General features: G+C 39.8%; 1 protein-coding gene across 1 annotated transcript in view; it reads left to right on the forward strand.

The window, feature by feature from the left end:
* Positions 1 to 1,035: 1,035 nt before the first annotated feature.
* Positions 1,036 to 13,144, forward strand: part of lmnb1 (lamin B1) — a 56,510-nt gene continuing 44,401 nt past the window's right edge. Inside the window, exons 1-4 of the mRNA XM_008423812.2 lie at positions 1,036 to 1,585; positions 2,982 to 3,138; positions 3,217 to 3,342; positions 6,577 to 6,747. Of these exons, the coding sequence (XP_008422034.1) occupies positions 1,233 to 1,585; positions 2,982 to 3,138; positions 3,217 to 3,342; positions 6,577 to 6,747 (807 nt within the window). The 5' untranslated portion in view covers positions 1,036 to 1,232. The remainder of the gene's footprint in view (positions 1,586 to 2,981; positions 3,139 to 3,216; positions 3,343 to 6,576; positions 6,748 to 13,144) is intronic.

A 13,144-nucleotide genomic window follows, 5' to 3' on the forward strand; every position in this document is an offset into this window, starting at 1 on the left:
TGTACCATTCATTATGTTAAAATTGATGCATAAGCTAAAATTAGCCAATATGCTAATGTTAGCTTAAATGCTGGCAGTAGCATGTGGAGCAACAGGACCATGTTGTTTTAATTTTACTACTCCATTCAGTATACTAAACATGTCTAATTAATGAGAAAATTAGSTAAAAGCTAACTTTAGGTAAAAGTGCTAGTGCACTAGTCAAAGACAGTGAAATGCTAACTTTTGTACAAATGCTACTATCCTGAGAAATAAATAACATAAAAAAGGCTAATATTATTGCACCGCCTTAGGTGGTGCACTAACACGAGAGGAATATGCAGACTTTTATTTTGAAACTTTCAGTTGGCTTCATTTTAACTACCACACCAATTCAATGTGTAACAGTAGTTTGTTTAAACCAGTCACATAAAGCACAAAAGAGGAAATACCTGATGTGAAAAATGTCAAGGCTTTTATTTTGAAATTTTCAGTAAGCTTCATTTTTGTTACACTTTGGATAAATGGCCACATTAATCCAACGTGTAACAGTCCAGCTATATAATGCCCAAAACAGCAAGTAGTTCTAAATACCAGCTCAGCCCTAATGTGTGGTATCTGAGAGTTCTACCATGTTGTAGTTCTATAGTAATTAATCTTCAGCCAACTGCTGTGTGTGTGCTGCGCAAGGCAATGCACTAGGGGGCAGTGAAGTGCTACTCTTTGTGCTAATATACTGAGGAAAAAAACGTAAAAAAATAGTTTAAATAGTTGTAGAAAATACACAAATCAAAGAAGATTATTAAAAACGGAATTAGGTTTTAATAGGAATTGAAATTTGAGAATGTGGTTGATCAGTTAAATAGTATTGAGGGGAAAAAGAAGATTTTTCGTTTTTTTAAAAAATACTGGGATCTTTGAGAATTTGAAGTATAGATATTAGGCTCCAATAGATGGCAGTAATGTAGCAATAATGGATGCAAGCTGCCGTTAAAACCTGAAGAAGAAGAAGAAGAAGAAGAAGAAGAAGAAGAAGAAGAAGAAGACCATTGGTCAGCAGGATGATACGTAAACATTTTCAACGAGCCGCCATGTTAGAAAGCCAACCCCTTTCATTCGGTGAGGAGGAGACTGCATATACTTTAAAGAAAGAAGCGGCAATTTAGAGGTTGAATCTGACCCAACGCACATTTATAGAAGGCATAATTGTTTTACCTGGGTTCTGGCTAACAGTGACTTAGCCGCTCTCCACAATGGCGACTGCAACTCCCACCGCCCATAGAGGCACATGCGGCGGCAGCGCCACACCGCTAAGTCCGACCAGGATAACCAGGCTGCAGGAAAAACAACAGCTCAGAGACCTCAATGACCGTCTTGCTGTTTACATCGATAAAGTTCGTAGTTTAGAGTCGGAGAATGACGTACTTCACCTCCAGATTAGCGAAAAAGAGGAAACTAGGAGTCGTGAACTCGGTGGACTGAAAGCACTGTATGAGACGGAGCTAGCCGACGCCAGGAGGAGTTTGGATGACTCCTCCAAGGAGCGGGCCTGGCTGCAGATTGAGTTGGGAAAGGTCAAATCCGATCATGAACATCTTCAACAGAAGTAAGCTTTCAATTCATGCTGTCATTCTGTGTAAACTTACGCAACTCTGCAAGTGCTTCACAAAACGCATTACTCAAACTTTCGAGCCACTTTTGAAACATTACACGGGCAAGTGAATCTGGGCTTAGATTTGATGTTTGCACTGGGAACATCATACGAGTTCAGCCTAGATAAAATTGGTTTAGATTTGATTGACTTTTGATTGACCCGTTTGAAATCCGGGAGCTAACTTCAGCTTCATGCTATGGCGTATTAAATTACTAAATGACTGTAGTGAAGTTAGTTTGAAGTTGGATATTCGCGCTCCGCGGAGTAAGTGGTGTCCAGCTTAAGGGTGATCCGATTCATGAACGCTAATTTTGGCCAGCCGTTCTCGACCGTTCCCCCCTCCAACGCTTGCAGGTTAGGGTGCAAGTCATTGCAAGTCATTTTAAATATTTTTAATATTACAAAAATATATTTTTCTTCAACCGCTTTCAAATCCTTTTATCGAGTGACTCAAAATCATTTTGAAATTGTTCTAATAGACTGGACAGATGAGGCACACTCATTTTTCCTCCATTTTAATCTTTTTGTATATTTGTTTCTGTAATTTTATATTAAAAAAACTACAAGGTTTTCAATAGCTTCCATGTCATGTTACCCACTGATAAAGAATAAAAATGTGTGCCTCATCTCTCCAGTCTATTGGATTTTAAATTTGAAATATTGAAAATGACTTAAATTGAATAGAAATGAGTGTGCCTCATGTAATGGCATGAATTACAACTTTTTTGTGTCAGTTTGTCACAAGGCAAGACATGTTTATTTTTGTTCCACAGGAGTGTTTGGCTAGGAAATTCGTTGACAGTCCTAAGTGAACCTCTGAGGTTTGAGGGTGGAGAACAGCTGGCTGAAACTGGCATTCATGAATCGGATGAACCTTGAGCTAAACGCCGTTTACTCTGCTGAGTGCAAATTAACAACTCAGAACTACCTTCACCGCGGTAATTAACTTTAGATAGTTATTGTTATTGGTACTGTATCGTAAAAGGAACAATTTTACAGAAAGTTGTTTTGAAATGTCTTTTGTAGCAGTAAGCACATTCTATTTGATGTGCATTTATAAAATGAGTGTTATTAACATAAATCCGTTTGTTGCTTGATATTGCAAGTAAAGCCTGGCTTATACAGTGGGGGAAACCCTGGTTAATGGTTTCATAGCTTTCCCAATGATGAAGACATTTCTTATAAGGCAGTAAGTAGGTTTCTGCACTTTTTTTTGTTTATTTTTATTGCTGTTGAGTGCAAAACATTTTTAATTTCATTATCTCGTTGATATCCAGATGCACTGTGATCACATATGGACATTAGGGGGGAAAATTACACTCTAATTTCACCCGTCTCTCTATACCAGCTACACTAAAAAGGACACAGATGCTGCAGCAGCCCTGGCCAGATTGAAGGAATTGGAGGCTCAGCTCAATGGCAAAGACGCAATGCTGGCTACTACACTATCTGAGAAAAGGGGACTGGAAAATACTCTATCTGAGCTGCAGGAACAACTTCAGGAGGTAAACGCCTATAATATTTTGAATGTGGATTTCTTTACTCCGATATAATCAGATACTCCAGACGGTGTTTCTTTCCAGATGGAAACAGGTCTTTCTCATGCCAAGAAGGAGCTTTCTGATGAGATACTTATGCGTATTGACTTGGAAAACCGTTGCCAGAGTTTGGCAGAAGAGATGGACTTCCGAAAGAGTATGCATGAAGAGGTGAGGATGCCACTTGTCATGTTTGTATAGCTTTGTCATGCACATCTGTGGTTAGTCAGGTTCAACTCATTTATTCATTCTAGAACTGAGCCGTTCAGGTGAACCTCTGGAAATGATGAACGACCTTGACCACTTTCTTAATGTGGTATCAGAGTATCTTCAGTCAGAGGCTTCTTCCAATTTGCTGTAACACAGATCACTACAGAAGCTCTTTCCTGTCCACTGCCTTTACCATCTACAGCAACTCTTTGAAGACTCTTGAATTATGAGTTATAACAACCTTTAGATATATTATGACTTGAATAATAATTAAATTACTACTAATAATTAAATGATAATTAAGGGCTGCACAGTGGCGCAGTTGGTAGCACTGTTGCCTTACAGCAAGAAGGTTCTGGGTTCGATTCCCAGCCCGGGRTCYTTCTGCATGGAGTCTCCATGTTCTCCCTGTGCATGKGTGGGTTTTCTCCGGGTACTCCGGTTTCCTCCCATAGTCCAAAAACATGACTGTCAGGGTAATTGGCCTCTCTAAATTCTCCCTAGGTGTGAGTGTGTGTGTGTATGGTTGTTTGTCCTGTCTGTATTTGTATTGCCCTGCAATGGACTGGCGACCTGTCCAGGGTGACCCCGCCTCTCGCCTGGAACGTTCGCTGGAGGTCGGCGCCAGCAACCCTCCCGACCCCACTAAGGAGAAGGTTGTTAGAAAATGGATGGATGGAAATAATAATTAAAACATCAACTCAAACTAATATATTGGTATAACCAGTGCAGCTGCACTGCTGTTAAATTCAAGAAGACTTTCTTAATCATATTTAGAGTTGATGTTGTAATTATGACACTTAAACAATTCAAATGTCCCTTTGTTTTATCCTACATTAAATTAAAAAATAAAATGTTTACTGAGTTGTAACTCAGTAATTAAAAAAAATTTTTTTACTTTTATTTATACCAGTTTGTCACACTGATATCGGAGATCTCAATGAGGGTCTCATTTACAAGGGAGAGATATTTGGACAAACCCATCAAAATTACAAATACAACAAAATGAACAATTAAAAAGAGCAAGTTTCATAAGAAAATTTCTCTTTTATATTTAAATTATCCTAAAGGAATCAAAGTGAAAATCTTCAGATCTTGCTGTAGAGTGTTCCATCTTGATGGAGAAGAGTAATAAATAATAATGAATAAAACATTTTCCAAATTCTGACAGTACTAATGGATCAAAGAAGGTGAGCTGGTCCTGAAAGTGTAACCTGTCACTGGACAATCGTAGTCCTCAAGGGCTGGTGTCCTGCAACTCTTAGATGCCTCTTTGGTCCAACACGCTTCAATCAAATGGCTAAACCACTTCCTAAGTGCAGTCAAGTTCTCCAGAGCCCTGCCAATGACCTCATTATTTCTCTCTGGTGTGTTGAAGTAGAGATGCATCTAAAAGTTGCAGGACACCAGATCTCGACACCTGGAGTTGCTCACCCCTCGTCTAAGTGAAAGGTGTGATGACAAGTAGAGTGGGAATAATTCAAGGATAGTTTTAGAGATAGAATTATGCTAGTGCATGAGTCTACAAATTTATTATGATGGCCAGTTCACCTGAGAATCTAAATTATAGTTACCAGGAGCATTCATATAAACATCACAGTAATTTAACAAGGGCAGGAATGTCATTAAAACGAGGTTTCCTAGCACTGAAAGAAAAACTCAATATTTCTAAAGAAAAGGTCTAGTTTAATCTTTAACTGCTTTACAACATTTTTAATGCCACTTAGATGAAAGCTTGTCAACTTGTGTATCTCAACATAGTCAAATGGTATTCCTGTCAATGTTTTTAGGAAGGATTTTAGGAAATTTCTTCTTGTTGGCAAACAGTATGACCTTTTAGGACAAGACTCAGCTGAAGCTAGACAGTTTTAATGAGATTGAGGGTCAAATGTAGGTGCCCAAGCACAGCAGTAACAGTTTTTGCATGGAAATAAAGAGTGTCATTGGTTTTTCAGACACCTTTTACATAAATTGAAAACGGATTTGGACTTAAAATAGAATCCGGTGGTACTCCTTTTATGATCAAGGAGTACCACTGGATGCATGCATTGTCTACAATTTGACAGATAATTAGTGAAATTCAGAGGTAGGGCTGAAACGATTCCTCGAGTAATGCGAATACCTCGATTATTAAAATTCCTTGAGGAAATTTATCTGCCTCGAAGGTTTGTGAAATTATATTTTATTATTTAATACACCGTGTTCTGGCCGGGTTATTACTTGCGTTGCGCGGAGTTGTTGACGAAAGCGAAGTGTTAGCAGCATAACGTCCAGTTTTCAAGTTCGGCCTGGGAGGATTTTATTGATTGATGATAAAGTCCGGGTCTTTGTCGTTTTTCGATGGACTAATAAGCATCCTTAAAAGGACTGGCGCGATGCCTGGAGTACGGTAGTCTTTTCTCCTCCTGGAGCTGTTGCCTGGTGGCGGTTCTGAGCGAATAGTGGGGAAGAGCGCTGCAGGTGTATTTATACAGGTGAGCAGATAGACTGTACACTGTGGGCAGCTGCGCATTAGATAATTAACGTAGGTGTAGCTTTACAGACGAATCGGAAAATTTATTTCATATCATCCCGGTCTCAACAAATGGATGGCGGAGCTCATTGTGACGGCATGTAGGTGGTAGATCTGTGTGTGATGAACAGGTGTCAAATTCTGTTGCTAACATAAACACAAAAACTATAAATGTCTGGGCAAGGTGAGAGTTCATCTATTAAATTGACTGAAGATGAATGCATAAACGAAAAGCTGGAGTATAGACATTTTTTATGAGCTTATTTGTGAACCTGCCTCTTTATTATTGAATTGAATATAATTTCAGACTTTTGTACAACTTTTCTTCAGGTTAACTTGGAAAGTGAGCTATTATTGTTACAGGTTAGTTTTCTAAACTACAAAAAAGTTATTGTTAGGGAGGCTCAAATGTGAAAAATTGGACTGATGTTGATATGCGATAGATATCCGATTACTTGATTAATTGTAAGAATAATCGATAGATTACTCGATTACTAAAATATTCGTTTACAACAGCCCTATTCAGAGGTCATGCCTTGGCACAAATTGCGTGCCACCTTTCACTCAAACTGGACAATATAGAGTGCTCTTGTTCACCTCTACTTGCACCATTACAGTGTTGTAAAAAAAATCTCTAGATCACAACTCTTCTAACACTAAGTCACTACTGCACTGTGTTTTAGGAAGTGAAGGAGACTCGACACAGGTATGAAACCCGACTGGTGGAGGTAGACTCTGGTCGGAAGGAAGAATATGAATTTAAACTGACTCAGGCCCTGGGTGACATGAGGGCGCAAAATGAAGAGCAGATCCAGATCTACAAGGACAACATGGAGAGCACCTACAAGGCTAAAGTATGAGAACACAGACATACACACATACATTTCATCAGGGCAAGTTGACATGTCAATCCCTCAAAAACATGTTAAACAAAAGATGAACATGCTTTGATGCTTACAAACTAAAAAACCTGACATTATCACAACATTATTGGATACAATTATTTTATGTTACTTGGAGGTAGAATTGCTCTACATAAGGCGCTTTTCCACTAGAGCAGTGTTTCCCAGCCCAGGTGATTTCAATTGACAGGTGTTTGCTGAATTGCAATCGGCTTAATCAGGCAGGGATCATGCAGGGAAACATCTAAAACATGGAAGGCAGTGTCCTTTAAGAAACATTACCCTGCAGTAAAACACTGCACTAGCCCGCCTCTAACTGGTACGGTCTTGGTCCGACTCGGCCAGATTCATTTTTCATTAGCAGATCCGGCACGGCTCTGCCTTGCTCTTCTCAGGTTTTCATACCTATTTCAAGGGTAGTACTAGCTGGACCAATTTGAGTACTATGTTCAAACAATTTGATTAATACTGGATGCATTGGTAAATTGGCTCCTGATGACCTCACAAGAAACTCCTAAACAATGTTATAGTTTAGTAGTGGACTTTGAATGTAGGCCCTCAAGGAGCCAAGATGGCAGCTAGCCTTTAGACGTTGTTTGGAACTTTCCTCCAACTTTATTCTTCTCCTGTCAGAACAGATATATTTGTAATGTCTTCAACCTTTACAACAAATCGCATAACTCATCTAGCACTTACTCCTACAAAGTCACCGTCTACCAAGAAAGGCAAAATGGAGCAAGCCACAGCAGAGAACGTGATAGCAGTGCTAAAGCTAGCTATTGAGGAGCAAGGGAAATTTATTGGGAAATCTATCGATGACATGAAGTCTTTTTTAATTTTCTCTCCGCTGACATACAAGATATTAAAAGCACACTGCACAGCATGATCAACCGAGTCAGCAAAGCTGAAGAAAAGATTCAGGCATTGGAAAACAAAGTGCTGGAACTAGCACACGATAAGAAGCGGTGGAATCTGCGGCTCTGCGGCATGCCCGAAGAAGGGATGGAAAATGTAAGGCTCAAGGTGGCGGAGGTATGTCAGAATATAATCCCAAATTACAAAGAGAAGCTTCTGGAGGTGATTGATTCAGTCTATTGGCTAGGCAGAAAACATCCAACCAGACCACAACCCTGAGATGTCATCATCCAATTTTCTACGCAGCAGTTCCGCAACTTGATCTGGAAAATGGCAAAGAATTCTTGCTACTTGAAGCAAAGAAATCTCCCGTTCAAAGAAGATCTTTCTGTGGAAGACTGCAAGAAACTGAGCTGTCTGTGGCCAATAATCCAACAAGTCCGCAAGGATAAGAAGATCACATACTTTGTAGGAGGACGAGCTTTTGTGGACGGCAAGGAAATTGAATAACTGTTTCGTCGGATCCCATTCAACTTGATATGGAGGGAAAGTTCTATGTTTTCAGTTAAGTTCAACTAAAACTCACTTGTTTGTTTTTTACTATGTTAAAGTTCTTCTCAGTTAATGCTCGAGGACTGAGGAATATCACTAAAAGAAAAATGTTATTTTTGTTTGCAAAAAATATTGGTGCTGATTTTCGTTTGCTTCAAGAGACTCATTCCATTGACGGTGACTATAAACTTAGGAAAACTCAGTGGGGAGAAGAGTTGTGGATGGCCCATGGAACTCACTGTCCAGCAGGTACATTAACTTTGAAACACAAATTTTATATCGGCATCATCTTCACCGAAGCCGACCCAGCTGGACACTATATTCTCAGTTATCACATATGATAATTATTTCTTTCTTATTGGTAGCATTTATGGTTACAACAATGCTAAGGGAAATGTCAGACTGTTTGAAACTTTGAACTCCAGTATTGATGCTCTTGTTAATTTTTTTTTAATGATATTAAGATAATTTTAGGAGGGGATTTCAACACTACTGTGAATGATGAGGTTGACCGATGGCCTAGTAGGTGAAGAATAAATTCTCAGATTGTTGACTTAATGATTGAGCAAAGTTTAATAGATACCGTATTTTCCGCACTATAAGGCGCACCACATTATAAGGCGCATAGAATAGACGCTTCAGTAGAGGCTGGAGTTACGTTATGCATCCACTGGATGGAGCTGAGCTAACGGGAATGTCAACAAAACAGTCCAACTCCAGTCAGTGAAGAGAGCCTTCCGCGACTGGGCCGGGGCGTGGCCGGACGATGGTGACCCTTTTCCGTTTGCGCACAGCATGTTCGTGGAGAACGTGGTGCTAAATAAGTGTTTTTCAACCTTTTTTGAGCCAAGGTTCATTGTTATAATTGAAAATCATGAGGCACCACCAACCAAAAATATAAACAAAGATACTCTGTAGCCGCCTATATTACATATATAGTCATTCTTATCAAAATGTCTTGAATAGGAATCAAACACAAAAATGTATTTTTTTTATCACATTTTACATTTCTTATTTCAAATTGCACTTAACACTTCAAAAATACCCCTGAACAGCGAAACAACACTGTGGGGTTAAATTTAAAGAAATTGTAGAAAACTTCAAACTGTTTTACAAACTAATCCACAAGCATCTTATAGCCAGAATAAAGAAAATAATTCTTATTCTGAAAGAAGCAATAATATTTGGGAAACATTTCACTTCATATTCACTGTTACAATATGAAGAGTTTCATGTACAAAATGTCAATATCTGTATATTTTACCCACCTGGTGTGAAACCTGAGCATGTTTGGATGAAAACAGCTGATTTTCTGGCAGAAATTGAAGAAAGACAAAGCTCTTCCTCCACTGCTCTCAGTCTCTCTCTGGTTTTAGTTTTTATAGTAACCAGACTAGAGAAGCTAATTTCACACAGATATGTTGTGGGAAATGGACCCATGTTCTTTCCAACCCAACTACTGCTGAGCTTCTCTGTCTTTTCCATCACTGTCTTGCTAGATACGATGCTCTCACCGCTACCTGTAACATTCATGCATCACTAATTCTCTTGTTGTAATGTAAAATGCTGTGTACTTACTGCCACCTAGTGGTAAGAAAATTACATGATTTCGCTGCTAGTCACTGCTACAGCAGACACATGAAGATGGCATTATTTGCAGATAATTCATTATCAAAAAATCTTTTAAAACCAATTACTGTATTTTTTAGACTATAGAGCGCACCATACTAGCACCTTCATTTTTTTTTTGAAAAAACAAAACAAAAAAAACAACAAAAAACTGGAAGCTGCTCTCGGTTTTCCATAAGGACCCAGCAGAGGGCTGCGTCCTAATAAATCTGCTGCATATATTAAGGACGCAGCACTCCGTCTCCAAAGCCGAACCATGGTTTCGTTCACACCGARCTTAAATGCAGCGGCTCTATTTCCCTCCTGTAGTGCCAGATCGACAACCCTCAACTTAAAAGCTGCATGATATGAGTTTGAAAACATTTCTCCATCGTGCCTGCTGCTTAAAAATACCCCTGAACAAGTTGAAAATTAGCACGTTCTTCTTTTGATTTAAAATTTTGACTTCTAATGATTCACTTCCTGCTAGAGAGCCCCCTGGTGGTTGAAAAAATATACACAGCAAAGCCAATCCGCATGGTTCAAAGCTTAGAAAAAAAGTAGCAGCTTATAGTCCGAAAAATACGGTACCGTAGGTGAACTTGAATAATTTCCATGGCACACCTGACGATCACTCATGGCACACTAGTGTGCCGCGGAACAGTGGTTGAAAAACACTGTGCTAAATGACCTGCAGACGACCTGATTCTAGATGGTCCGTAGGTAGATGGATCAGTCAAACTTTATTAACAAACCAGCATTCTGACAACTATCCCAGCATGCACCACGCGCTGCTTCTTCTACGGGCGAAAATGAAGTCGGCGGCTGCTTACCGTAGTTGCTAGACCTGCTGTGGCTCAATATTGGTCCATATATAAGGCACACTGGTTTATAAGGCGCACTGACGGCTTTTGAGGAAATTGAAGGTTTTTAGGTGCGCCTTATAGTGCGGAAAATACAGTATTAGGAGGATAAATAATCCAAACACAATAAATTGCTGTCTGTCAAAAGATGCAAAGTGTCACAGCACAACTTCAGTTGCAACATCCTGAAGCACTCATAATATCTGTAGATTTTAATCATGTCACCCTGGATTCCACCCTGACTACTTTTTACCAGATTGTCAATTGTCCCACCTGGAAAAACAGGATAATTGATTTACTGTACACCAGTGTAAAAGATGGATGTAATGCTGTTGCCCTTCCCCCATTAGGCAAGTCAGACCACAACCTGGTGTACATACAGCCTCAGTACCCCACTGGACCAAAGGCACGGTGTCTCCACTCGCTCCATCAGAAGATGGACTCCTGAAGCAGAGGAGGCCCTGAGAGATTGTTTCAACATCACAAACTGGGATGTGCTGCTGGGAGCTCATGATGAGGATCTAGAGGGGATGACTGACTGTCTCACAGATTACCTTAATTTCTGTGTAGATGTGATAAACCCCCCTGCCCAAGACTGTTCGATGTTACCCAAATAATAAACTATAGGTAACACAAGGAGTAAAGGCTGTACTCAACCAGAAGAAGATGCCCTTCAGGACTAAAGATGAAGAGAAGATAAAGGCGGCACAAAACGGGGTGAAACGTTGTCTGAGGGAGGCAAAAGACTGCTATAGGAGGAAGGTGGAGCAGAAGCTGAGGGAAAACTGGTGATGTCTGGAATGGTTTCAGAACCATTACAGGGCACAAAACTCCAACAACCACAGAGGGAGGAAGTAAAGAGAGAGCTAATGAACTGAATAACTTTTTCAATAGATTTAACCATTATGCTTCACCCACCATTACTACATTTACTCTTCCCCAGTGCTTTCCCCCAGTACATCCTCTTCCTTGTTAGCAGGTGCAGTAATTCCACCATCCTGGCATCCTCGCCTCACCTTTATCCCATACCATCCCCCTGACCCAATCTCCTCCTCCAAGGCAGTCTAGTAGCTCCTCTCCTTTCTTTCCCTCCAACCAGCCTCCTCTCCACTTTACAGCTGATCAAGTGAGGGCAGAACTGAGGAAGCTTCGACCCTGAAAAGCTGCAGGACCCGACAGAATATCCCCTCGGATTCTCAAGATCTGCGCTACTGAGCTCGGGGAACCATTACAACGAATCTTCAACCTTAGTCTGCAACTTGGCAGCGTGTCCACACCCTGGAAGACATCCTGCATCATTCCTTTCCAGTCCTAAGAAGAGCAGGCCCAGTGAGCTGAATGACTTCAGACCAGTTTATTTTTAAAAGCAGTATTTTTGTTTTTGCTTGATGATGTTCCATGTTGATGGAACAACATCGTTCTGATTGTACTATATTGCCTATAATGAATTTTAAAATACTTCTTTTTAAAAATCACAGTTTGCTACAAGTCGATTTCAACAGTCCTTAGTCGGAGCTCTTCTGGCTTTAAAAGATTGAATGAGTTGAATGAGTGGGTGATTCTTAATGAATCATGAGTACTGATTGTATCATAGATGGATTTAACAACAAAATTAAGTTCTAGGATTTTATGTGTTTGACTGCATTAGTTTTTCTGATTTTTTTTAAATTTATTTTTTCATTTTATTTTAATCTTTGTTTAATAAGGGATCACATTGCTAAATCACTGGCCTTTGGTTCTAAAGTTTGAGGTTAAAATTAAATAGTTGTAGAACCTGAACAGGGTTTCCCCCAGTATATTTATATAATGGTGGGCCGCCAGGTTTTACTTGTCCCCCTGTCAGGCTAAATGTCACTTGTTTATGTATTTTAGATTATTTATTTTATGCACCAGAGGTGCGTGTTGAACATGCAGTGTACTGACTCGGTAATCACACTAGGGATGTTAATATCCACTTGGTTGCCATTAATATAACCAAGAGCATGTGCACATCTAACAACACAGTGAAACTACAGTTCGTTCCCCACCTCCCATTGCTTCACATTAAACGCATGTGTGGAATGCTACTTACAACTTGACAGTCTTCCCTCTTTCTCTAAAGAACACATAACAGATTGGAACAACATTCAGTAACTAGAAAGTGCATTTCCTGTGTGAATGCTTGTGGTGAAAATGGCAAAAGCGTTTGAAGCCAACTGCTAAGATGTGACGAAAGGTAAGAAATAGTCCATGCAGTATGAAAAACCCGGGTAAAAGCCATAATTAGCTAAAAAGCTAAAACCAGCTAAAACACTAATGACGGCATCTAGGCCAGTGGTCCCCAACCCCCGGGTCCGTGGATCAATTGGTACCGGGCCGCGCAAAAAAAATAATTAAATATTTCCATTTTATGTATTATTTGAGTCTGGAGGATCTTTTATTTTGAAAGTCTTTTAACCGGATTCTCTTGGTTACTTGCGCACCAACACTGA

Source organism: Poecilia reticulata, linkage group LG12, assembly GCF_000633615.1.
Source record: "Poecilia reticulata strain Guanapo linkage group LG12, Guppy_female_1.0+MT, whole genome shotgun sequence".
NCBI classification, from domain to species: Eukaryota; Metazoa; Chordata; class Actinopteri; order Cyprinodontiformes; family Poeciliidae; genus Poecilia; species Poecilia reticulata.